The 27,496-nt window shown below is 36.1% G+C and overlaps 1 protein-coding gene across 1 annotated transcript; it reads left to right on the top strand.

Moving 5' to 3' along the window:
• Positions 1–7,697: 7,697 nt before the first annotated feature.
• LOC116173159 (discoidin domain-containing receptor 2-like) lies at positions 7,698–16,200 on the top strand. Its single transcript, XM_031490462.1, has 4 exons — positions 7,698–7,835; positions 14,159–14,251; positions 14,302–14,407; positions 14,458–16,200. Exons 2-4 carry the CDS (start codon positions 14,170–14,172, stop codon positions 15,929–15,931), a joined length of 1,662 nt encoding a protein of 553 aa, XP_031346322.1. The 5' UTR covers positions 7,698–7,835; positions 14,159–14,169; the 3' UTR covers positions 15,932–16,200.
• Positions 16,201–27,496: the final 11,296 nt, after the last annotated feature.

Genomic DNA, 27,496 nt, shown 5'->3' with positions numbered 1-27,496 from the left:
CTATAATAACATTGTGTAAAATCTAACACCCTTTAGGCCATTAAAATATTGTATTCTAATTCGAAGCGGCAAAATCCATAAATTGAGAAATATAGACCAATTCGAAGGCTATAACTATCTACGAAAGCTAATGATTTGTGGCGTGAGATCTATAAAACGAACGGGCCCGAGCTTTGTAGTATAATATAATAACAATGCAACCAAATTGTTAAATTTACGTCGACATCTTAATAATCCCATAAAAACGCACATATATAAAGTGCAAGAATTAATTTGCTTGATTGCGCGTAGTCTAGGAAGTTTAGTGAAGAACGTCAACGCCAGTGTTCTTAATGCCATCTGCCAGCAATGTTCCCCGGTAATTTCAGGATTTGTGAACACATGCTGCACTCGTAACAATGCTTTGTGAAGCGTTATATAATTTAGAGGACATAATATCGTACGACGACGTCTCGAATAATACGGTTTAACTACGCCCATTGTTTAAATACGTTTAGAAAGCGACTAATTGGGCCAGTTTAGTGCGGACAAAAATGCATTTATACCACTTTATCACATTTAATTTGACAGGACCATTCTGAACTCTACTTTTATTAATTAACCTTCAGGTGCATAAAAGGCTTATAACAATAGAGGGATATATCATAGCCATTTTATTAGATTAGTTATCCACAGGACGATTTTTTACATTTATCACATCTATGTACTCATTCGCCCTCATAAAAGCTCAAGGGCAAATGCAACCTGGTCATAGAAATCCTGCTTGTCCATTCTACAATTGACTGATAGCGAAATCAAGAATTTAGGAAATCCTGATGATTGAAAGGTTTAATTGTGGTTTCTTAGTATTTTAGCGTCGCATTTTAAACGAGATGGTTATGCTTTTTCCTAATCGCCCAGATACTCCCTCCCTCGATGGCTTCATGTCCATCGATTTAAAAGAGAACGGATGGACCGATTTCAGGTGGATTCTTCATAAAATTTGTAGATCGGAGTTTGCGAATGGTAATGTAGGCTACAAAATAATAAAGGTCTTTTGACATCTCCGTTAGTTATGAACCGAATTCCATGAAATTCAAACTGACATAGCTTCAACGATATAATATTCCATCAGGAAAGCTAACCCTAATCGATTGAACATTCACAGTGCCTTTTTAGTGCATTATTGTAAATTTTGCACTGGAGGTGCGATAGGGTCACTCAAAATAATTAAAAAAGGTTACTTTAGCGGGTCTTTACAGAGGTTCCCAAAGGTACTGCATACTTTCTTTTTATTTCACTACATGGAAAATGGCGTACAACCTACGCGAGTAAATGAATGAAAAGGAATGACTTCAATAACCAAGTGTTACGAATAATGTGTTAATAAGATTGAATAAGTAATTAATCACTGAGGGTTGTGTATTGCAAAATGCGGCGGATTAAAACGGTAGCCATATCTTCGAGATTGAAACAAATTGTTTAAAGAAGTGAAAGGGTAGTTATTGTGACTCCATTTTACAATATATCGACGTAAATCTGACGAAAAACCTGCTCAAAGTATTTTTATCGGCGGAAAGCACTTGAGATACATAGAAAGCGCATTATTCTTAGGTTAAGATATGTGAAAGGGAAATCGATCGAGGACTCTTAGGGTATAAAGTGAAGCATAACAATACGCGGGTAACTTTATTCCGGATTAGGTAACTTTGTAATTTAAGATAAATATTTCGCAAATGGCTTACGGAAACTAAACATCATAAGGAAACGACCCTTTTTCCAGTCTCGTATTTCCTATACTGCCCACTTTGTAAAGTAAACATAATGTAAGCCCTCGACATGCAGTAGTAACAAAAAAGGGGCCCTTCTCGTTATTGCACTTTAAAAGAATCACGAACGGGCACAATGCGGAGACTTTTCTACACTGTTATTACGGGTCATTTATAAAAGTGGTAATTTGAACTATCAAATTGATAGGTATTATATTATCTTTTATTGTGGAGTAAGGGGAACGTTTTGAGTAAATTTGTCAATTACATTTTGATTTATCGTCCGAATCTTAAAATTGATTTGGCTTATTTATCAACAATTCATGTAATTACCATCGGCCATAGAGGGAATAAATAATGAAATTAAGACGAAGTGCAATAAGTTACAGATACAATCTGCGCTCGAGCCTTTTTAATATTTTCTAATTTCGAACTTGACACTTGAAATGAATACATGCACTTCCCTACCTTATTATCCTCCAACAATTACCTACATACCGAACGATAAATTTGAAAAATGCTATCATTCATTTCACGTTTTCGAGCTGAAGGAGAAACTTTTGAATAAGTATTATATTATAAACCAATTACATGTTACAACCATACAACTGCGAGTAGTACTTCAACTTCTCCAACATTCTAATTGAAATTGGATGAGTTTGTTTTGAAATTTCAATTTACGAAACTCATAAATCTAGACACAACTCGTTATACTCGAACACGAATCTTTATGTAATTAAATAAATGGAAATTTCGAGAGATATACAAATAATCCCTCTATATTTAGCACACTAAAAAGTTTCATCTGTATATTTCATTTCCTTTGTTTTCTTTTCGTGTCATTGATTTGCTTTTTTAGTTAGAGTAGCAATTTTTCAAAGTTTGATTCCGCATCGCGGTTAATTTTGTACAGCTGATAATTAATAACTCGAACCAAATTGACACTTTTCGGTAGCAAAATGTCAATACTGAATGACCCTTTACAGTTTCATGCCAAATTATTAATTTTTACTTGGTAGAGGATAGAAAAACAAGCACCATTTGAATATATTAATTCCTAATACAGTTTGATTGGAACTCATACACTCTAATATGACCCTCCAGGAAGTAACTTTCTGAGATGTTCCCTAAATAAATCTGTACGGCCTTGCAACACTTTTAGTAAGTATTTATAAACTATTGTTCTGCACGATCGGGCGTTTTTCACATCTTACAGGATATGACAGGAGGGTTGTAAGTCATACATATAAAATACATACAAATTCAGTTACCTAGTTGGAAGGGTATTTTATTTACTAATAACTTATATATACTTAAGGTGTTCAGGGAGGAAACGGGACGAGAAATCCAAATTATTTTTACTATTTAGATAATTGATTGATTAATAATATTATTCGCAAAGATTCTCACTTTTCCGTCGGAAAGGTCATTTACCCCTATGGGCATAAAAAAATTAAAAAAGAAGGGTAACCTTTGCGAACATACCTGTTACATCCCGTATATTTAACTTACATAAATTCAATAATTCATAATAGACAACGGAATCACAAACTACATTGCGTGCGTTTTGGAAAAGGCTTTGTTTACACATGTCTGATTAACTCAACATTCAATACAGAAGTTCTAAGCAAACATAAATAGCGAAATTACTACCAGTACGAGAACAATAGCGATAACGGAACCCGCTGGATAATAGCTATATTTAAATTCGTTCACCTGTAACAAGCGCGAGGAAGTGTTCTAAAAGAGTTGCGGCCCTGTCAAAGACCGAAGAAGTAGCAGGTATAAACTCGCAAAGGAAGTCTCGATCCTATTTCACTAGGACACTAAAGGGAGCCGTAATTTCAGAAAATAACAAAACTTGAAAAGTGTGCTAACCATCTGTGAGAAATCTGTGCTGAATCTTTTGTCAGTAGTAGATGATTGACAGTTGGCAGTGTACTTATTGTGGGAATTATGGCATTAGAAATAGAAACGAGGTGTCTAGAAGCGAAGGGTTTAACTAAACCGTTAAATATACAAAGTGGCTTTTAATTTCCGATCTGTAAACGTTCTCAGTCATGTACGAAATTGTACTAATGAACACCGATGTTTTTTTTGTACAGGAAATGTACAATTGGCGGTTCTCTTTTGTAAAAAAAACCTGATGCAGGTAGCATGCCTAGAAGATACAAGTCTAATTAAGTATGTGCCAATATCATAATTTAAAACAATCACGTATACATGTGTAAATTGGGCGAGCTTCGTTATCGTAAAATTTTAATGCATATGCATTAACTTTACATGAAATCTAACTTCAATATTTAATTGAGGAAATAAACATAATAACGCTAGCGTGTATAATTCCACTTACCTATATGATTACAGCTATATGGTATATTTTTAACTTTTTACAAGAGCTTTAGAAATCTTTTCAAATACTAATTGGTGCCATTCTCATTTTACGGATTGAGCTCGAAACCCTCGTTACGTGTTTTAGTTGCGGTAAACGAGTGGGGCTTAACAATACGCTTTTCGTTCTCTTTTTCTTCGTGCTGGTATTAGTTGTAAACAATGCGGTGTAGTAATCACTATTACCGATTTGTGGGGATTTTCTGCTTTTTGCCTAGGTCGATGTGCAAGCTCTGCTGTTTTGAATAAGGGTTGCAACATGAATGAAATATCTGTTCTTGTATTGCAACGAAACGAATTTTGACTTGAAATTTATTGCGAAATTTTAGTTTCATGCTGCATACAGATGTTGCATCAGTGGTCGCCGTAAATCTTACGACTGGAATAGTAGTGGAAGAAAGCTCGTTAATTAATTTTGAAAATACTGAAAGCACATTATGTGCAATTTTGCACGGGAGATGCGGTTCCCTGAGAATCAATCACAATTTTTCAGTTTCATGCTGAAGCTTTTATGCTCGTCTCATAGAGGGAGGTAATCAATCTCTCGCGGTGTTCGACTCAAAGACCTGTCATCCGTCGACGTTACGCATGAGGCGAAATTATCGAAATTATTGCAGTAACCCCCATTAGACTAAGAATATAACCGATAATGCGTCGTCATAGGCGTGACGGTTCGGATAACAAAAGCTTTTAGGACTTTGGCTTTCTCGGGAACATTAGTGTCGAAAAATCATTCGTTACGGTACGTCCTTAGGGAGAATAACGTTACGATTCTCTAAGCCTAACCGGTGTTTAAAACCGCACGGATACCTTCGCAATTTCTCACACCTCTGACTGTAATATTTCGTTATCAGCTTTACTTTACGTCGAGTTTCCTAAGCGAGCATTATTACGCAAGATTATTCTCTCCCACACGTTCCAAGTTGTTTAATCCTAGTTGAATATCTCGAAGCGAAAGGCAAGAAATGCGATATTTAAAGTACGATTAATTGAATACTGTCAAAAACTGTAAATACTTGTCATTAAAAATTAACATTTCGTGTTTAGGCATTTTGTATATTATGTATGCATAATGAAGTAACTCCTAATTTGATGGTAACTAAATCTTTTCATTTGCTTACATTTAGTTTAGATTTAGATACTTTCAAACATTTCCTATTCCGACCACATAAGGGACGAGAAAGGTATTTCTGCTGTAATTGCACAAATACATTTTCTGAATTAATGCCATCCAATCCATCATAATTATATTATAATCATTTAGTTTACTATCCGAATTAGAGAACTGAGTTGGTCAGTAAGTAGGTAATTAGAAATCACGACATAGCACAATATGTCATCTCAGGGGCGTTTCCTTTAATTTACTTTAACCTTTTTCAGTGGTTTGGCGCCTCTTCTCTAACCCCCCACTGCACTTTTTATTTAATTTGTCGGTAACACAACGTACATATTGCTATAAGCAAACGGCCGCCAAAACCATCCACAAGCACCCGTCCAACTAGCTCAACAACAAGTACAGGTACTAACAAAACGTTCAAAGGAACTAATTTGGGCTCGATGAAACATAAAACTAACCATTTACAGATGAAGCAAATTTATCCACCATCAATCAAATCACCTGAAGGAAAGAATGCCAGATAAAACACACCACGCAACAAGCGATCGATAGAACAACATTAACATATCTTCACTTTTATACGACGTAAAGATTAACTCGCTACAACTAACTCCAGCTCCAGCTCCAACCGAGGCATTTTTTGCATAATTAAAAATGGAGGTTTAATATATTGTTACGAACCACTCGTATTTAGGTATGTAATGCAGATTTCGATTACAGTGCAGCAAGATGCCGAAGCGAAAGGTAACGCCTAAACGACTTCTTTGACTCCAAGAAAAGCAGAGTGCTACTGAGAACACCATAATGATAAGAAGCCTTCTTCGAGCCATCTTGATCCTTATTGGCACTATCAAAGCCTTCCAGGCGTTGTGCTACTGTGCTCTTGCGTCGTCAGTGTCAGAATCATCCTGCTCTTCTTAATGCAACCCTTTTTTTTTGGAGACAGCAAAAGTGTTTTTCCACTCGAAACTCGAAATTTCGATCCGAAGCCGGAAGATTACAGAACGAAATTTTGATTATAAAAAAATTTCCATTTGAAACAAAAAATGTTGACTTCACATTTTATAGAGGTTATAGAAGTTTTCACGATCGTCTATGCTCATTTTTTGTTAACCCTAATTTACAGGTCTGGGGTGGATCGCACCCCACAGCCACTTTCAATGTCCATAAGTTTTTTTTCTTTCAATATTTTGGCTTGGGAGCTCGAGTACCTTCCAAGTTTAGTCTTTCCTATCTTTTTGGGCGTTTTTGGCGTTCTTAGGATGTGAGTTTTTGTTTTATCACTACTTTTAGAAAAACTTTCAAGTTTACAGGTCTGGGGTGGATCGCACCCCACAGCCACTTTCAATGTCCATAAGTTTTTTTTCTTTCAATATTTTGGCCTGGGATCTCGAGTACCCTTCAAGTTTAGTCTTTTCTATCTGGGGTTCGTTCCACCCCACGCCCGTAAACTTGAAAGTTTTAGTGACCAGTAAACTAGGGTTAAAAAAACGATAAATAATAATAAATGTGTTTGCAACCATCGCGCCTAATATTTAAACAAAAGGATTCTAATTATGCGAGTTCCATTTTATTAATTGTTGAGGTCACATTTTCAAATAATTGCGAGTATACAACGTACGAGTAATTATTTCTCTCGAATCTGGATGAGCACGTTCTGAATCTATCTCTACCTGACCCGGTTTTGGAAGATACATAATTTCAGAATTAGAAAGCCATACAAGTGTCACAAAAGCTAATGGGTATCGAAGCGTTTGCCAAATACAACGACAGTACATCAAATTGATTATGTACTGTGCACTGGCAAATCCAGGACAAAGGTAACTAAGAAGAAAATTAATTTCAAGTAGCGAAGTGTAAAATATCTAAGGCGATATAGACAAAATATCACTTTCATTAAACTTCCAACTTCTAAGATTTCGTTTTTGTAATTAAATCTCCACCGTCTGCCATAAAGTATCTATCTGTAATAATATATTCCGTCGTTTTCTTCCGCGCAGTTTAAACCGTTTAGGGGGTTCCTTTCGAAATGAAAACATTCACATACAGAGACAATAAATTTACGTCTCCAGATCCAGAAAACTACTTTATCTGTATATCTTTACCCAAAACTAAACTCGTTTGTCAACGGCGAGATCGAAAATATTAATTTAAATTGTGAGAAACGCGTAAGTAAATTAGCTTAGACCAGCTGCGATGTGAAGATACGAAGACCTACAACCCTTTCCGTACTATAAATCAATTACACGGTGTCCCTTTAACCTTTTGATGATGTTCATTGCATCTAGAGCCGTTGTCTCAGCCGAGCTTTCAAAAACTGAACGTACGAATGTTCGAATTTAGAGATGTGCCGGTGATCTTTTTCGTAGAGAACGCTGGTGGGGGATGCTGGAGGGGGCAACGAATTGTTGTAGCTGAAAGCTTCAAAAGCTTTAGTAGATTGGTGAAGGGCTGAGGGTGAGGTCATAGCGAACGTGTTCTCCGTGGGGATTTTCTTACGCGTATTTAAATAAAATTGTGTACGGACAGGATTATTCAGGTGCATAATTGGATTTAAGTGAATAATTATGTAAATTGACGTAAGTGCCTAATTTTTCGCTTGATCTGTAATTCGTGCCGAATTTCAGAATTAGGCTGGATGTTCTTAGGCTGATAGAAACGTGATAGACTCACAGTTGCGAGGATTAATTATCTATCAGATAGAATAAGATATATAGTATTGCGAGGTTTCTATCTCATTAAGTTAATTAATTCTGCAGTAATAAATCTCTGTCTCTGATATTAAATGCTTACAAGTTGATACTAGTTTTTGTTTGCTCAATTAAGGAATTTTCATCTTTCCGTTTTTAATTTTCTAGGACCTAGACCAACACTGCAATTAGTAAGCGCTTCCTTTCAATCTTTACATAATTAAGTCGTAAACTGAGTAACAAGATTTAAAAAATGAATGAAATAGATGATAGGTTAGTTTTATAAGTGCCAAATTATTGAAAAACTTTAACCATAAATGTCTTGTCTTGAAAACTGTACGACTATAAAAACTCGCCATTGAAAAGTTTCTGTTAGTCGTATTTCATGAATCGTTACAAATCTTTCTATTATTCCCAAACAAGCCGAACGAGTTCTCATGGTAGCAGACCGTTTTTTTTTCGTGTAAACCAGTAACTATTTCGATTTTATGGGTTAAACCGCCTTATTAGATATTCAATGATACCGTCTGATGATCTTATTATTAAAACGGAAACTACCCCATAAAGATTCTTTGCAGACGGTGCTACCCTAACATAAACATCCTTAACTGTAGCAGCGTATAAATAACCACAGAGAATCTTAACGAGGGTATCTTCTTGAGGAAATATATTTCATTCTAATGTTACTTTTAAGGTTCATCTTACATCAACGATTTTGACAGGGTGGGTCGTTAACAAGATAACCATACGTAGGTAAATTTGTCCCTAATTATTTTTATTATACCTAAATTTGATTAGTCGTGCCTTTGTCGGCCGAGTTTAGCATATCGGGGTTAATTACTGTTAACTAATGATTCATGCGTTAACAAAGCCAAACCTAGCATGTTATCGGGGTTGATAACGGTTTACATGGCTCGCTTTTTGTGCGTTTCCTCATTAACATGTGTATCATTTAAGGTATACACGTCGTCATAAATAAGATAATGAGTATTCTTTTAGGTAGTAATTTCAACCCACTCGATTTTAATCACTCAGATTTACGAGTTGTTTATTGTTAGATCATTATAATCAAGTGCTTCCATTTCTTATTGTTGTTTGGATGTACAGTCGTAAACCTGTCCACAGGGCTTAACGTTTCAAGCCCCAATTAAGTCGACCAAGAAAAGTTCTCCTAAAAAATGAATGACATCGACGAATACCTTCTTGTGAATTATTCAGTTCTGTACAGACAGACAAAGTTAACACAGAAATTTCCTTTTCACTTGTTAAAACTGGAGAGAAAATTTTGCGCAGTGTCATTATTTGTAGCTTCTTGGGCAAGGTTTTTCACAGGTTAATAAGCATACATCGTTTGTAAAGGGGAAGACGATAAATAAAACAAAATGTCATTACTGAAATGCCCTTTGTTTCGTTCATATGCAAACATGTAGAATTGTAGACCATCTAGGCGCTGTCATGCATTCTATTGATCTTTTATTTTGCGTCGGTTGAATTGAAATTCCCGTAACATATTCGTGGGCTGAACAGTTTTTTTGTCTGCCCGCGTCGCATAAGCGCATATCCCATTTTGTTTCAACTTTGGTTCTTTTTTATATGCAAAGTCGATACGCGAAAAATTAATTGCAACATTGAAAAATGTCATATTTTCGTCACTATTCAACTATTTGTGGAGTTTTCAGTCAAATATGTTCTCTTCAATTTTATTTTTAAAATTTTTTCCACTTTCTCCGCACAGTGGACATTTTTCCACCCAGAACATGAGCTCCTATTCTTATTACAACCTTCTAAATCTCTACCTTCAATGATATCCTTAGAATAGGTAATTTTTCTGAATCATTAAAATCCTGTTCCATTTTCTGCGGCATTTAAGAAAGAAACATGTAGTTGACGAGGGAAGCTAAAGGTGTGGTTCCAAATAGCCAAACCGCCCACAAATCCACCGAAATGTGAACGAGTTCCCTAGATTCCAGGATCTCTTTCTTGGCGAATTTTTCTGTAGGGTAATTTAAAATTATTTCACAGTTTTTCGGAATGATTGTTCCAAAGGGTGCGAGAGACTGCAACCGACAAGCCGCAATTTACAAAGTCAATTGAATATTTAAGGAATTTCCAAAGCTTTTAATTTTCCTGACTGTTCACATGTACCAAAAATGGGATCATTCTCTTCAGAGTTATGGCTTATGTGATATATTCTTAATTGAATTCCAAGTTGAATGAAGACCAAGATATCTACACATTTCAGTGGTGTGTCTCAATTCTACGCCCCGTAGACTATTCATAAATGCACAATACAATGCAACCCCCTTTTACTTTCGTACAATGAAGAGCGACAATGCTTATTAGACCTTTTAATTGGAAAAATCATAATCATAGTATGTAAAAGCTGTCCTGAAGTTAGCAATAGCGTCTCCATCCATAGAGACTTATTCAAGTACCATACTCATTCTAGAGACCGGATGCAGTTTAAAATATGCAGAAAAATGGACCAATATGCACGTACATAAGTGAATAATAATTTGGAGCAGTTAAACAGATTTTCAATCTTTTAATTCAATTCAATTCTCATCTCTAAAACTTTTAGTCCAGGGAATAGAGGGTTTTAACTTGCAAAATGAGAAGTAGTTCCAATTTCTTTTGCATCTCATAGACAGTCATCTGGTGGTTCAGAATCTAAGTTTTCGACCTCCCACCCCTTGTGCTTCCCCCGTATCACCCCCAAAACCCCTGAAATTTGGTTGGTTTCTTAGTTTTTCAATCATATCTTTTTAATGGTTCACTTTAGAAAAAAATATTGTTATCAGAAATTGAGGACCATAAAATTCTACACAACTTTGATACACCCTACTTTTTTGTGAATTGTTCATTAAAAAAGATATAGAGCTTGAGAGTTGGTTATATTTTGAAGAATTCTGAAATTTCTATGTAGATGTTTTAACCAAATTTTATACTTTATCTCTATAATTAAGAGTTTTATGAGAAAATATCTTGAATTTATTGTGGTATGGTGCAGGGGATATAAAACTCATAAAAACAATCTCACAGTTTCATTATTTTGCATCCCCTTTGGTAAAGACCAAAGGGGATGCAAAATAATGAAACTTGCAATCCTTGCTAGTGAGGATATTTGAATTACTGTGAGATTGTAGCGCTTTCTAATATACTTTTGAAATTAAAAAATTGTCTCACTTCAGTTCAGTTTCACCCCCTCCCCCCACCCCCCGCGCGGTAGGAAAAGATATTTAAACGCTCTTGTGGCGATTGTGAAGTTAGTCAGACAGTACAACGCTTATTACATATATTTTCTATTCCTCTTTAAATATCTATTCCTACCGCGGTTGGGGGGAGGGGCAGGCGGGGTATGAAGGATTTGAAGGATGAAACTGAACTGAAGTGAGACAATTTTTTTGTTTCAAAAGTATATTAGAAATTTATATGAATTGAAAATCTGGAGAAATTCTAATAATGATACAATTTACGGTGTTCTTAATTCGAATCTTGAAAATTAAAAATTGCATTGGACAGAAAATGCAGAAAATCCTCAAATACCAAATTTCGTCGACTCGCTCTTTCGTTTACGGTCGTTAAAAAAGGATTTTGAATTTTTTTATCAAAAAGGTAGCCGCAGATAAATCCGCAAGTTCCATAGTTATCTCTTATGGTTTCCGAGAAAAAAATTAAAGAAGAAACGCAGCAAATTTTGGTACTTTTGGAGATGTAGCTCCCACAATATACATTTTGAATCTTTTGGAAGTGTCTGTTTTCGTTCACCCCACCACACAATTATTTTTTTACACACTTTATTTCTTTTCTGCAATATTTTGTAATTAGAACTCTCCATGTTCTTTCTTCGTAAATTTGGTCTGTTCTGGGTTAACGGAGAGACTAACACCAGGCACGTAGTCTCCAGGGCATGGAAAGTGTGTTTCTAGCAGAACACGTCCCTCCACTGTCCAAAAAAAATGCCCCGTTTTTAGAGAGGATTGAAGAAAAAGCTTTCCATATCTCAGCGGTCCCCTGACCTTCCTTTCGAATTAGTTCCTTCTACTTGCTGTTGTTGCCTCCCCAAAGCTCACAATAGTATATTGAAAGACAAGTGTTACAATGCGACCTAGCATTGTAACACGCGTTTTTCATACTATTTTTTCTATTTCGGTGCTTTAATTTAATTAAAAAAATCAGTACCAGAAACTATAGGGAACATTAGAACTAACATGTTTTATGTTGGGAACACTTTTTATGCCGTTAAGTTTTAGGTTGGCAGCGTAGTAAGACTGACATTTTGAAGTTCAAACATGGAAGTATTGTACACTACTTGTACTAACTAGTAACTGCCAACTTAAGAGATGCAGATGAGTTACCAAAAAAAAAACGACTATAATCACTGTCTTACTGTTTTCGGAGTTGTACAAAATCATCATTGTGACACCGAAATAGAAAAAATCCTTATTTGGGTCTTCTGCAATTTTGTGAAATTTTGACAGAGTTCCTAATCCTATATTCGGCAATCCCTCGGGCAATCCTGAATGGAGATGCAAAGAAACTTTTAATCTTGACGACCTTTGATATCTGGGAATCTTTGGTCAATGACTAATCTAAACTTGCTTTTTAAATTTTGGAAAAAGTTTGAACTGTAGTTCTTGCTTTGACAACATAAAAATCGTAAGGTTTTAATTATTCCGACGCACAGGTCACAACTAAAAAGCCCATTTTCGAAAGCTAATTTCGGAAGAACCCCCCCAAGTACAAAAGTTGCTCAAGATCGCAATTTAGAGACGTGGCTTTTCAACGAAATGTGTTAGACCATTGGGCACACATCTATGCGACTTAATTCTTCCGCTATATACTAAAGTAACATAAAGGCGCCATTATGACGCACTCCACTGGAAACGAACTACATAATTATATGAGAAGGATTTCCACAAATAATTAAAAAGGCGGAAAATGTGACCCAGCCTACTTTCTCGACATTCATTCTAGTATGGGTAATCTCAAACATGCCAAACTAGAAAGCTTAAGTACTACCATTAAATAAAAATACTATTTATTCAATGGTACTGCCCTAAACGCTTGTTTATTATGAAAAACAGTAAAAACACTTGGAATTTATTGACTGGTCGTACCGCTGTAATGTTTAATTTACACTTTTACATTGCCGTTTTGTGGTCTTCTCCGAATAAGTGACAGACTCTTGTAAGTTATCGATGCGACAGGCGTCCTTTTGCATTTTCCAAATGTTTCTAACTAAAATGACAATTTTATAATATTCGGAGTATGAAATTAGTCATTATATGCTTATGACATTGAACTTAAGAGCTACATTGCTTTTAATTGATTAATTTATTAATGTACCTACTCATAGTTGAACTCTGTGAACTTAGTCAAACAGCATGTCCTCAACTTTTGATCTTGAATTTACCTTTCCGATTAGCGGATATGTTGCAATCACAAGTCGTTTGATCTTTTAAGTCATTTTAGTGCAAAACCTTATTAAATAATGCTATCTACTTCCGCTTCTTTATGTATGCCGCCGCCTTCTGTTTATTCTGACAAGCACTCCAATTAGCGCACCCATAAGATCATTGAACTATAAATTAACAAAAAAGATCGAGCAGAAGACGTTCCGTTTTCGCGCCGATTCAGAACGACCCTCTACCGTTTTGATTTCCAAATAAACAAACTTCCCGTCCGAGCAAAAACACTTACCCGAAGTGCGTTTGCGCTGTCAATATTCTTATTAACACAGACACTTAAAAAAACAAACCTACACTTTGATAAAATAATTACGCCCCTCTTAAAGTGTCGGGATAAGCGGGCCTGTAAAAACAAATAATTAAATATTTGTTGCTGCTCCCATCTCTGGCAGCTGTACTCGAGAGGCGCCTCACAAAGAACCCGCTTGTTTCCGAGATGCTATCAAATACAAGCCCACCTCCGGAGTCGACGACTTGTGTTGAAATTGACATTAACACTAATTTTAAAGGGACTAATATTATCTTTCCGAAGTTTTCGGCGAGTTCGAGGCTCGTCATTACCATTTTTTGTGGCAAAGAACGATAATTTTATCAGCGGAATCGATCTTTCGGCACTGAAAATTATAGGTTATGCATTCTGACCAAAAACGCGTCGTTAATTCGCCAACTAGGCTGCCACCTTTTACCATTTTTGGTGATGGAATCCTGTCGAAGTATTAGTGAGATCGTTTTTTTTTGCAGATTGGCTCAAGATGTTCCCAACAAAATTTTTCGAGCAACTGTCGTTCGCTGTGCTGCTTCTGTGTTTATCATCGACGGCTAACAATGAATTATGTAAGAAAGCTGTGGTTATAGGTAATTTTTTATTGACCTGGAATTTGCAGCGCAATGTTCTGCTCCTTTGGGAATGGAAACAGGTGCTATCAAAGACGAAGATATTACGGCGAGTTCGTCGTTTGACAGTGGGAACGTGGGACCGCAACACGCCAGGTAACTATGAGGTTGAAATTTAACAATTGCAAGTTAATCTTCGCCCTTAGGGTACGTACGGAAATTAATGGAGGCGCCTGGTGCCCGCAGACTTCAGCCACGGCCGAACCGGAAGAGTGGTTGCAGGTAGATCTGCACACGGTGCACGTAATCTCGTCCGTCGGAACACAAGGGCGCTTTGGCAACGGGCAAGGTGTCGAATTTACAGAGGCCTACATGCTGGAGTATTGGAGGCCGCGCCTGTCGAAGTGGATACGATATCGCACGGTGAACGGGGATGAAGTGCTGAATGGGAATATCAACACGTATTTAGAATCGAAAACTCAGCTTGAACCCCCAATTTGGGCGACGAAAATACGTTTCTTACCCTACAGTTACCATAAGAGAACCGTGTGCATGAGAGTGGAACTTTACGGCTGCCGATGGTCCGATGGAATCGTCAGTTACTCGATGCCACAAGGTGATAAGCGCAGTCCCAATTGGGAATTCTACGATAGCGCGTACGACGGTTATTGGGACGGGGGCAAGCTGAAAGACGGCCTAGGTTTGCTTACCGATGGTCACACCGGCCCCGACGATTTTAAGCAGACCTTCTACGATAACTCTCAGGGCTGGGTGGGGTGGAGGAACGACACGCGAGAGCAACGATTTGTCGAGATTAGCTTCGAATTCGATAAGATTCGCGATTTTACTGCCGTTCACATTTTTGCCAACAATCAGTTTACTAAAGACGTCGAGGTGTTTGCGAAAGCGGACGTTATGTTCAGTATCGGAGGTCGGCGGTACAAAGGCGAGCCTATCACCTTTGACTACATCGAGGATCACATATTTGAATCTCCGCGAAATGTGTCCATCAAGCTACATCATCGTATAGGTAGGTTTGTCACCTTGCGCTTGTACTTCGCGTCGAGATGGATCCTGCTCAGTGAAATTACCTTCGATTCCGATGTTGTCAAAGGAAATTTTACGGAGGAAGAGGAATACCCCCAGGAAAACGTAATCCAGATGTCCCCTTCTCATCCGCCAGAGATTAATCGCAAACAGCAAGTCACAGCTGTCGATTCGCCAAACGACATGGGACAATACTTGGGAATTGTTGCGGGGTTGCTCTCAGTATTAGCTCTGCTGGTTATATCGGTAGTTGTCTTCATTTTAATCCAGCAGAGGAGACACAAACACTCCACCGGACAAACTCAAGTACAGAACAACAGCGAAAAGGCGGCATTGTACTGTGAACCTAACGTGGGCCGGCTAAACATCAGCCCAAGCTACGCCGACGTCCGCGACCCGGAGTACGCCGTACCTCTCCAATCTCAGAGCAGGCCAACCGCCCCAAACTTGCAGAACATTTTCCCCAAACCTCCACCCATCCCGCCCGCGCCCGAACGCTATTACGCGGCCACCGAAATTTGTAACTCCCGCTTCGTGCCTCCCTCCCCGCCTTTATCAACGCCTCCCTTAGCCAGGTTGAATAGGCAACCCCGATACGTCTCCACAAATGTGAACACCTACGTTGGACCATAACTTGCTAACGATTTACCTGTGATACGTAATTTTAAGAATTTGTAAATTTTATGTGACCCTCTATGTCTAATTCCCGCATAATTGTTAAGGCTAGCGATCTGTAAGGCTGATGAAATTTAATAGTATTATTTTTATTGTGTGTATTTTTATTTTTCAAATGAGACAATCTATCACCGTAAATAAGCGTAATGTAGTTGTCAGGTTTTGTACATAATGCTTTTGTACATAATTGTATCTCAAAAGTAAGGAATATAATTTATTGAAGTTAATGAATGTAATGGAGGTCTGCGTCCCACAGCCACATCCAAAAATAGATCCCACTAATTTAGTAATTATTTAATATCTCGAAGTATTCGCAAAGATTTACAGCGTCGCCCTAATTCAATACTACGACCCATCTCGTAATAAATGGTGACCTTATCCGACGTATAAAGGGCGTACGTAACGAGAAACGTCTGTCGAGGGTTAGCGGTACAACACATTTACACGAGGCCAAAAGTACTCACGCTAATGTAAAGGGGAAAGAATTCTTGGGGCGAAGGAGAAATTCCACTATTGTCCTTCAATCGAACTAATTTTTAAGGCGAGCCACCAGTACGCGTTTAATGTAATCAGTTTTTATACGCCCCAAACTGGTACATCAATTCAAGATTAACATCATAAAAGGAACTTCCTAATGGTAAGTTATTGAAGAAAAAATTTATCGGTCTGTTAATATAAAAGAAGACGATGATGAATAAAATATCTCATTGAATATAAAAATAGGTGGCCGGTTAGTGGCAGTATTTTTAAACTGATCTGTTTTTTATCGCTTACCAAGTACCTACGTATGCATTGCTACTTGCATTTCGAAGTTTATTGTCCATAATTACTTGCGTCGTAAAATGGCGAAATGGCTCTGATTTAGTAAAAGATTGTAAAATTATCGCACTATAACTACCTTCAATTTTACTATCTTCATGTAAATTTTTACTTTCAGGATCGTTTTGGAGTGCACATTAAACTGAATCGCATTTTAAAATAGTAAGTGTCTTCCAACAAATTTGCCAACTTCTAATTTCGATATCACGCTAGACGTTAAGTTTCTATAATTCTCTTCATTCAGTGCAATACATAATAGCAAAGACCTCTACCATGACACTTGAGTTTTATTTTGAGCGGCCACTCTCGGGGGTGCAATAAAAAAGAATTGGCACACACCGAAAGGTTAATATAAAAGCCACTTTCAATTTAGAATGTTTGATACTTACTATTCGGTAATGTCAATATGGAATGAATATCGCACATAATCAGAAAATAACAAGTTGCGGCATTCATCTTTCTTACCCCTTAGGATTTATTTGCCTCAAAACAGTGGTAACAATATACGTAGCGTGTGCAAGGTCTAATTTAAAAATCACCGTAAGTTGTAGCATCAAGGTAAATGCGTTTCCCCCATAATACCCATGACAATAAGACCATAACTGAAATGTTATCAATTAATTTCATCGCCCACCTTCATCTTTTAAATGGACTACAAGATTTTATTATTGAATCGGATGACCCGAATTTAATTATGTCGATTACGTAATGCTATAATAGCGTTTTCCACTGATGGATTAGCATTGCGCATTGGTATCGTCCGTATTTTTATCGCACACTTTCCCGCAGCAGTAAAAAAGTTGCACTATTTTAGGGCAGTGGAAAATATTTACAAAAGATCTACACAACATAATTGTAAATTATGTGCTTCCTTTATGGAAAACGATTTTTAAAAAACAGCTTTAATTTTTGATACAAAGTTATAATGGGAATACGAACTAAACTCGACTGAATACAATAGAAAAATCACATATAATTTATATATAAGGAATTTGCTGATCTTCTGTGGGCCATAACTCTTCCATCCTTAAATACAGATCTTAGGGTTAGGATTTGTTAACCTGAAGTCGGGGGTTTCGTTTTGGGTTTAAAAGACTTAATTTGTAAATTGTTATTTTTGTAGGCGTAAGTTACGAAAAGCACAAGTAAAATTATAAATACGTAGGTTAATATTGTCCAGATACTAATGTTATTGAAATGCACTGTTTCAGTTGACACCGCTTCGGTTTTTTTTTTGTGTTGCACTTCTAGGGCACTTTGAATGTTTTTTACTTCGTCCAAATTAATTAGGTATGTCCATTTCTATAGGTTTAAATTGTAGTTGTGATTTTTGAAAACATCGTATAAATTTTGAAAAGCTGTTATTAATAGAGATATTACCATTTGAATCACAAAATAGCTGGGAGTTTCAATTTGTCCCAATTCAATAGTTTTAAGAACGTGTTCAATTTGTATAATTCTGGATTTCAAAATATATTGATTATGTACCAGTTTTTCAACATTGGTTTTAAAAAGGTTAATTGAATTTTGTAAACGTGTAATTTGCTGACGCATAAGAGTTTTGATTTTTTATTGGTTATCTGATAACGTCGAAATTGATTTAGCGGATTTTTCCGCATCTTCTTAATCAAGATTTCCTGTAAAAGCTTTTATTATTGTTCACGTCTTTTTCTTTTATGATCCTAAGGATTTAATTGTTTAATTTGTGTGTAAGAATTGTGAAATTCGTTCTTATACCTAATCGTATTACTAGCGCTGGATTCTAAAGCGTTTTTTAACGTTATGAAACTGTTGCGAAGCAAATAATATTCCTTAAAAACTAAGCTTGAATAAATAACCAATGGTCTATTTATTTGGGTGTTACCTATTTTTAAAGGTAGTAAGCCAATGTTGTCGTTCATTGGGATGAATTCAGGGGGTTCTTGTACGTTGGTTGTGACGAGGAACCTGTTACAACAGGGGGGTCTTTTAAGTTCTTTTATATGCACTATCTTCCTTTTGTTTTTATGGTTTATCTTTTGGATTTGGATTTTGTTTCAATACGTCCTGTCTGTCCGATTTTGAACTCGGAGTTGACATTTCCGTGGTTATTATGTTTGTCTACTATTTCTGGTTTTTGCATTACATTTTTATAAACGTGTTCTAATTCTTGTTTGTGGTTCTCTGCGTTGGAATGGCTTGTGCATATTTTGAGAATGCGTCTATTAGGGTAGGGAAATTTTTGTTGGTATAAAAGAATAAATCCTAGTGTATATTTTGGAAACGTTTACTAGCAGTTTCGGTTACCATATTTTATGCATTGGCATATTTCACAAGAATTGATACAATTTGTAATTGTGGGTTGCATATTTTTCCAATAATAATTATTTTTAATTTTTTTGAAAGTTTCGTTTATACCTCTACGATTTGTCTTTATTAACATTATTTTTGTTCTCCTAGGTCTGTTATCGTAAACAACGGAACAATTTGGGGCCTTTTTCTGAAAAGTGATCTTGTAAATAATTTACTAAAAATCTTCGTACGAGTACAATTGGTCTGTATGGAAATACATGCAATGTTTTTTCTGACATAGTGCATTCTTTCAAAAAATCTAAAATAGATTGTTGCGCCTAGGCGGGATTTTAATTTTTGCTATCTTATGAATTTCGTAATTTGATAGCTTAACATCATAAATGAACATTTGGATATACTAAAGGAGAGAAGAAGAGTAAGTTTGTGCGTGAGTAGGGAATATAGAATAATGTATGAGTATTGAGTACAGCGAAAGAAAGGTGAAATATAAAAATTTTTGGGGTTGACAAAATTCTAATAGAGTAACTTGTACAAATAATTAATCTGGGCAAATTCATACCTTTTTTTAACACAATCCATATTAAAAGATGACAGCCGTTCAGGGTACAGAATTAGATACGTGTAGGTATTGCCCGCTCCGTGTATAGTTGAGATACCTTAGGAATTTCTTTTGGACCCTTTCAAGGCTGTTGAGAGAGCGAGGCTTCCAGACAATACATGCATAAGTGTGGCAGAAAATAAACACTTCAGAGTATACTCTTTTGAAAATATGGCAGCTTGTCTCAAGATAAATCCTAAGTTTCGGTATGCTTTGCCTATGCTATAGGTTAAAGATGAGGGGTCCTAAAACAGAGCCCTGTGGGATTCCCGATGTGTGCTTAGATGTACATCCCTGGAACCACATGTATTGACTGCGATTTGTGAAATTTGATTGATTTGAAGAGGTGGAGGTGAGGGGAATTCGTTTAAATTTATCATTTTTTAGAACACATAATTTCTTAAAAATTCTAGGGATTCTGCATCTATGTCTCCGGGGTTATTAATTGCTGATTCAGTTTCAAAAGCATTTATTTTGCTGGGTTTATAAATAATGTCGTAGTTATAACTTTTGATTGAGAAGTCTGATCGAAAAAGTACGAATTGATTTGGATTCTACGCACCAAAATTAATAAGAAAAGGTGTTTTCCCGAGAAATTTTGGTGTAGTCGATTTTTGGTAAAAAAGGAAGGTTATACACTGCCTTTTTTTGAGCCCCGAAATAAAAATTGTCTCAGATCGGCCCGGAAAAAAAATTTTCTTATAGAATGTGGCCTGTAGAATCCATAATTTCAAACAGTTCCAAGATTGGGCTACTAGTTCAAAAGTTACAGCCCTTTGAATTTTTTTTTCGAAATTGGTTTCTAGTCTATAACTTTTGATTGAGAAGTCTGATCGAAAAAGTACGAATTGATTTGGATTGTACGCACCCAAATTAATAAGAAAAAGTGTTTTCCCGAGAAATTTTGGTGTAGTCGATTTTTGGTAAAAAGGGAAGGTTATACACTGCCTTTTTTTGAGCCCCGAAAAAAAAGTGTCTCAGATCGACCCGGAAAAAAATTTTCTTATGGAATGTGGCCTGTAGAATCCATAATTTCAAACAGTTCCAAGATTGGGTACTAGTGCAAAAGTTATAGCCCTTTGAATTTTTTTTCGAAATTGATTTCTAGTCAATAACTTTTGATTAAGAATCATAGTAAATTTTTAACAAAAAAAGTTTAACAATAATTTTAAAAATAATTTCTCCGTTATGCGTTTCATTAACAAAGCAAACAGGGTCGTCCCCTTTGGTCGACAAATTCCTCAGTCCCGCAAATCCCGCGGGATCCCGCTCCATTTATGTGCGGGATTAATCCCGCAAAAATGCTGCGGGATCCCGGTATTTCGGAATCCCGCGATCCCGGTATTGCATTGCCTAGTCGTAGTCGTACCGCTCTACTCTGGGGCCCCACCGCAGTCGCTGTAGCTGCGGGTACTCTGCTATACGTTCCTGCTATTGAGAAGATGTTGTACCGCAACACTAGCAGTAGATGATCAAATTTCCCTGAAAATCTTTCACGAAGAACACAAAACCAGGACCGTTTTTGTGAAAATCGCGTAATTTTAGAACGGCAAAGGGTACATTCCTATGCAGTTGAGGTGGAGGGGTAAATTTTACTCCTGGTTGTAGAGTTAGCGATGGACATAATCAGTCAAGGAAACAAAAGTATTACCGCTTTTGTCCGAAGTGAAAATCTAATTACAATTGGCCACAGGAACGTTCCTCTTAGTTCGGAAACTTTCCACAACTGTGTTTGTATAATCTCCCGATTCTTTCTATTAATTTTCTCGCTTTTTAACTAAAAACGAAAGGGTAAGTGTATTTTCCTGTAAATATAATGGACGGGTTGAGAGAAATCGCTTGAGAAAACGCATGAAAGGTAAAATTACATTTGTGTAAGTGAAAAGGTGAGTTTATACGTGCAATGAGAACGTTCTCGCATGAAGAGTATGGTAATACTGGAAGTTATCCAGCTTAGTCCTTGAAATTTAATTACATTTGAAAGGAAATAACGCAAAGACGAAATAAATGTTCTCGGATAATAGGATTTTTTAAATGTGCCATATTTCCAGAAATTAATTCTTCTTATAACCTTTAACGCAATTCCGAGAGTCGCTACAAACTGTTCTTAATTGAAAATTGCAGTCGTAGTTCTAAAATTTCAATTTGGCAAAGACGTAAATCTCAACATAACGTCATCATTATTACTTCTCTTGTTGGTTCACCCGCATTTTATTTTTAATTAAATTTGCTTTACGTTTAAATCCGTTTACATAATCGACTAAAATTTTAATACTTTTTTCTATCAAGCTCCGATGTTTTTATTACATTTCTCCCCCGCTGAACCACCTATATTATTGTCGGGTAGAAGTTTACAAAAATACATCCCCTGCAATAAACTACGTCAGCTTCCCCCTCGGTTTCTCTGCAATAAGTACTCGCTAACGAACTCCTCGCATCAATAACGCGAGTGCACTTTAAATAAATTCCAAGTTCAGGTGCACTTTCCCAGATCATTCTAACAAAACACAATAATCCCCACCCCTATATGCATTTATTAGTAGCAGCGGGATTCGATCTGGAAATGAGTTTCATATGTTATACGCAACAAAAGAGGGATCGCCATTATTACTCCTGACCCCAACGCAGCGAAAGAAATGATCAAGGGGTTGCGTACTTTTCAAAACATAATACAAATTAATAAATCAAGCACGCTTCTCACCGAAGGGGTAATTTTGGTATCGTGGAGGACTCAATTTGTATTTCCTTTAAGGACCGTAGCGAGGATCCAACTATAATATTTTATATCGAGAGATTATGTAAGGGAGGTATAAGCAGCTTACTTATTCAGCTATTTCATTTTAAGAGTAAATTATAGTTGACTCGCTTTATTAGGTACGTTAAGGTGATTAGATTTAATTACGCGATGAAGTTAAATTTTCGTGGATATTTCTACCACGCTCTTGCTTGTCTGAGACATTTTTCTTGTGAATGAATAGACCTTTTTAAATTTTCATTTGTATACAGTTTTTAATCTGTCTACGATATAACATTGGCAGTCACCAGTCTCATTTATTTTTGTTGATTGGTACCTATACATCATGTTTTAATTGTTTCAGGGAAGATATGAGTTGGAGAACCATGCGATATGGAAGATGGGGGATGAAAAATGAAATAAATAGTGGTGGGAAAGCTCTCAGATTGATAGAATTCCTTAGTTCTTCGCTCGTTTTATCGTTTAGGAATTCCTTTGAAAATTCGAATTCTTCTGGTTCTGCCCATTCTTCGAATGGGCAGAAACGAAAAAGGCAAGGGAATAGACGTCTACCTCTTGCAGGTACTATCCGGACACGGTCGCTTTTTGTGGTTCCTACACAGGATAGGAAAGGGACGAAAACAATTGCAATTGCAAAGGACACTCGCGAGCACACTCTGTTCAGATGTCCCCAATGGGATGAAGACGGTTGATTCTCTTCAATAAAATCAAGAAATGGCTTAAAACGGAAACGGTATATACCAAATAATGATGAAATCCGAAAGAGATTGGGAGGAAATAAGAGAGATATAAGAAAATTCTACAGATGAAAGGAAAAGTGAAGAAGAAAACAGGAGATGAAAACTATGAACTATGGACGGCAGGGGAATGGTTTTAGCGGGTAGAAGCCCCATCCCCAAAAAAGAGTGCATGCGATCTTTTTTAATTTCCAGAGTCCATTTGTATTTATTTACTGAGGATTCCTCAGATGTTTCATAGCTTTCCTATTATTCTTTCGTTTCTACAGATTTGATCAAATTCTTAAAATTCCGTGTATTCCATTTCTTTTTCGATTCATAATCTTTGCAGATTCTTTGTGTTTTTTGAGATATAATTTGAATACCTTGGATGTTCAGCGTAAACCTAACTCTTTACTATGAATTCATGTGTATTAGAGATTATTCCCAATACTCCCTCTATGTTACGCAACAAAGTTAGCCGTTCCCCAAACGCTCTAACCCAAGAACTAACTTTTAATGCTCCAATGATGGCCGAAACGTACCCTACTATTAAAATTATTAAAACACGATCCATTCCTGCCCAGTGCCCAAAGGATGTAGTCAAGATATAGAAATAGAAATTACCTAATTAGTGTGTAGATGATGACAATTGCATGATAAAAAACGCGTCAAAGCTCTCCTTAAAATCCTAGTAACGAAGGTCTATCAGTGATTACGAGCCAAAAGAAAAACGGTTGGGTAACGTGTAAGTTGCCATTTAAGTCTTATTGATCAAGCGACAGACGGCGGCGTAAAAGTAAAATCCCCAAGTGAAAAGAGCTTAACGACCGCCAGTTTAACTAAATTGCGTAAACGACCCTGTAGAGTTTTCTTACACTTACCCTTCAATTAATTATATTAAAGCGTAATTTGGGTAAACACCTAACAGTAAATGACGGAGAGATCAAAATAACTTTCGGTAGCTGTCATTTGAGTATAGGTAGGGACGTAAAGGTTAATGACGCAGTAAATAACGATACTACTTTTAAGCTCGGATGCATCAAACTCATCCGCACATTTTATATCCAAGACACCTAAACCCGAAACTAATACCCCCAAATTTCCCTCGAGACGTGGAGGACGCGAAAAACAAAGCAGTTTCGGTCGCTTTTATCTGAAATATACGAATATGTTCGCAAAAGGAATGGATCGCGAGAAATAATATTTTACAATCAAAGAAATGAATACCGCTACATCGTATATAAAGGTCGCAAACCTCCAAACATTAGGGTTCACACCCGTAAACATGCGTTTACTGATTGCAACGATATTATATCGTAGGTATTAAACGACTTTATCGTTATTTACGGAACGTTACCAACATTTTTATGGCCGCCTTCTCAGTTTCGAGCTGTAAATTTTCTATTTTCCTCTCTACTGTGTTCATGTAATTGCGCTTGCAAGTGAACATCCACTTTAACTCTTAGTAAGACCACCTCATATGGCAAGGATTTAAGCGAGGATTCTGTGGCAGTTTGCACAACTACTTGCATGTAGTGTTTACAGATCTCTAGTAAGATATAGGGTATATAGTACGGCATGTCGTGTAACATGCATAAATCCCCTTGCATTGGTTTTAAATAATTACTTCCAGTAGTCAAGACTACAGTTATTATGGAAAGGAAACCTGTCGTGTTCCAAGGTTTCTAGGATAGGATACGATTATATTGGCGATTTCGGAATTTTATCGATTTTCACCTTCAGAGTAGGTACGAAAAAAGGAGATTAACATATGCCTGTTTTAAATTTCTTTAAAAATTTTTCTTAAGAATTCGTACAACTAAAAGAAATTGTAACGCACAATCCACCAAGATCGCATAGTGCGGAAACGCACCATCCTGCTGCAGCCACAGATCGGACAGATCATTTCTATTTGGGAACAACCGATCTGATTATTGATGTGGTTGAATAGAGAATTGAAAGACCTTTCAAACGATGTATCACAGGCTCCTACATTTTATTTAAAAATTTAGGGATGAAATTGTTACACATTATGATGTAATTTTAAAATATAAAATATATGGCTTATATAACTTATTTTTACAAAATTTAAATATGCAATCGTAAAGCTCTACCTATATCAGACCCGAACATAATTTCCAAGTTAATTGTTTTGCCTTATTTATTGCAAAATAGATGAATGATGAAAAAGAAACCACCATTCACACCTGAATAGACTTGCTCTTGGAAATTTGATACCGACTCCCTTTTGTGGTAAGGGAAACTTTCTCAAATGCAGTACTGGGTGTTTTATGCATCTAACAAAGCGTGTGCATATCACAATAGCATCGTAATTTAAATAATTAATGTATAATGTTTCTAAACTCATATTACAGAGTGTGACAAAAGTGGTATAATATAACCATATAATAACATTTAACAGTTCATTAAGTTACCTAATACGAGTGAGAGGCTCGTTGTGGTTTACGAAATTGTATACAGAAAGTCGTAGAATTTGCATTCCGATCATACAAGCTTTTACCATATAATCTCTAATTACGTCTTAAATCGCTCGTTAGTTTTGCTTTGTTTATATACGCAAATGTGCGTTACGCCATTCGCGTAAAATATTTTAGACGTGCTCAAAATTAACGATTCTTGTAACGGTCGATGAGGGTGGTATATGCTGATAGTATACAATAAACGTTCACTTGCCAATATTGAAACGATAAGCAGAGATAATGTGTGACACATGTTGCATTTAACGTGAAGATAATTCTTTTAAAATGGCAGCCGTGATGGGGAGGCTTAAATTTCCCGCCACCGGGACTACAAATATAAATGTGTTGCATTTAAAGGTGTTGCATTTCATATTTATTAAACTATCGAATAAATTACTATCATCATAAATGTAGCTATTAAAAAATGACTGCCGTTCCTTAAACTGGTGTATTAAGTTACATAATTAGAAAAGTTACTATTATAAATTTTGTTTTATAAGTACCAATAAATTTCTAATATTACGGCAATGGCTGGGTGTATGAATCATGTCTTATACATATATAAACAAGAATTTAAAAAATTATAAGGTAGGTAGTTATAAGGTTGCGCCCTTTTGCCTATTAGCAGTAATTCCTCTTCCTACCTAGTTTAATTTACTACTTGATATTTTGTTTTATGCGTGTTTCTCTGTTATGTCTTTATTAATTCAAACATACACATACGCACCAAAAAACAATGATAATTTACAAATATGACTTGTTTATTCTATATGTAAGTAAAATAATATGGATTTTATAATTGTAGTTGCACTCACTTGCTTATATTATTAGTCTCTACCGGCTGGTAACGAGGTTTACGACCATTTTCTCAAAACTTGCAACATCCCAATTTGAGATGAACAAATGATATCAAACGGCTCAATCCCAAGCGAAATCGTTTATATTTTGGTACCAATGAAATTCGGAGCGCACGTTGTGCAATTGAAGAAAAATGGCACAATTTGCTTTAGTGTGCAACCATGTGGAGTAGATTTCTTAGACTAATTTTCGACATTCTTGAAAACTAAGGCCCGTACTTTCTGTTTTTTCACTGCCATAAGGTTTGAAACAGTGTGGGCCTATTCAGACATTTGCGTTTTAGGGCAAGTTGCATAAACTAGCTTAAACCCAAGCCCAGCTTAATTCGTATTTAAGTTACCATAAAATTTCAACGAGATAATTGATTAAAAATGAAAAACTTCGATCATATTCAGTATCTCTGGAAATTTTAAGTATGAATCTTCAGAATATAGAATTTTCATCGTCTCAAAATCAAAACCTTCTGAAAATTTGAAATCTTCATGTCTATAATACTATTAATAATTTGTACGTTTATTGCCTGTGATCAATATGCATTGACATAGACATGGTCACTTATATAACAACACATTAAAAATTTTACGTATCACAGTAAACATATAAATCACAACATATAAATCGCTTCTTTTATAATAGTTATTTACATAAAAGTTAGGAAAATGACACATTACTGGTGAGGAAATATTGAAGTAAAGTTCGCTTTGGAGCCGAGTACTTTCATTTCCGAGTCAAGTAATGTCATTTTACTGACGAGTTTTGCATTAAATTTTACCCAAAATCGTATTTTAATATCAGAATATGCAGAATCCTGAGTTCTTACTAATTCCATAATGTATTTAGGCATTTACTTCAAATTTATGGTAGCAATACCTAGATGCGAATTGAGAAATCAATTCATAAAGTTAAATCGCCTAAAACTTGCTCCGTTTCCGTTGTGGAAACATTACTAAAGAATTAGAAATGTACACTACACCTTTTAAATATGCTCCAATAACATAGTTT

Source organism: Photinus pyralis, unplaced genomic scaffold (assembly GCF_008802855.1).
Source record: "Photinus pyralis isolate 1611_PpyrPB1 unplaced genomic scaffold, Ppyr1.3 Ppyr1.4_LG6, whole genome shotgun sequence".
NCBI lineage: Eukaryota > Metazoa > Arthropoda > Insecta > Coleoptera > Lampyridae > Photinus > Photinus pyralis.
This window is presented reverse-complemented; position numbering and strand designations above follow the sequence as displayed.

Bases quoted from the DNA above. Each gene is read 5' to 3' on its own strand.
- LOC116173159 (XM_031490462.1), top strand. From the start codon at position 14,170: ATGTTCCCAACAAAATTTTTCGAGCAACTGTCGTTCGCTGTGCTGCTT. The intron at 14,252-14,301 runs GTAAGAAAGCTG...TGGAATTTGCAG, and splicing joins GACGGCTAACAATGAATTAT to CGCAATGTTCTGCTCCTTTG. The intron at 14,408-14,457 runs GTAACTATGAGG...CTTCGCCCTTAG, and splicing joins GTGGGACCGCAACACGCCAG to GGTACGTACGGAAATTAATG.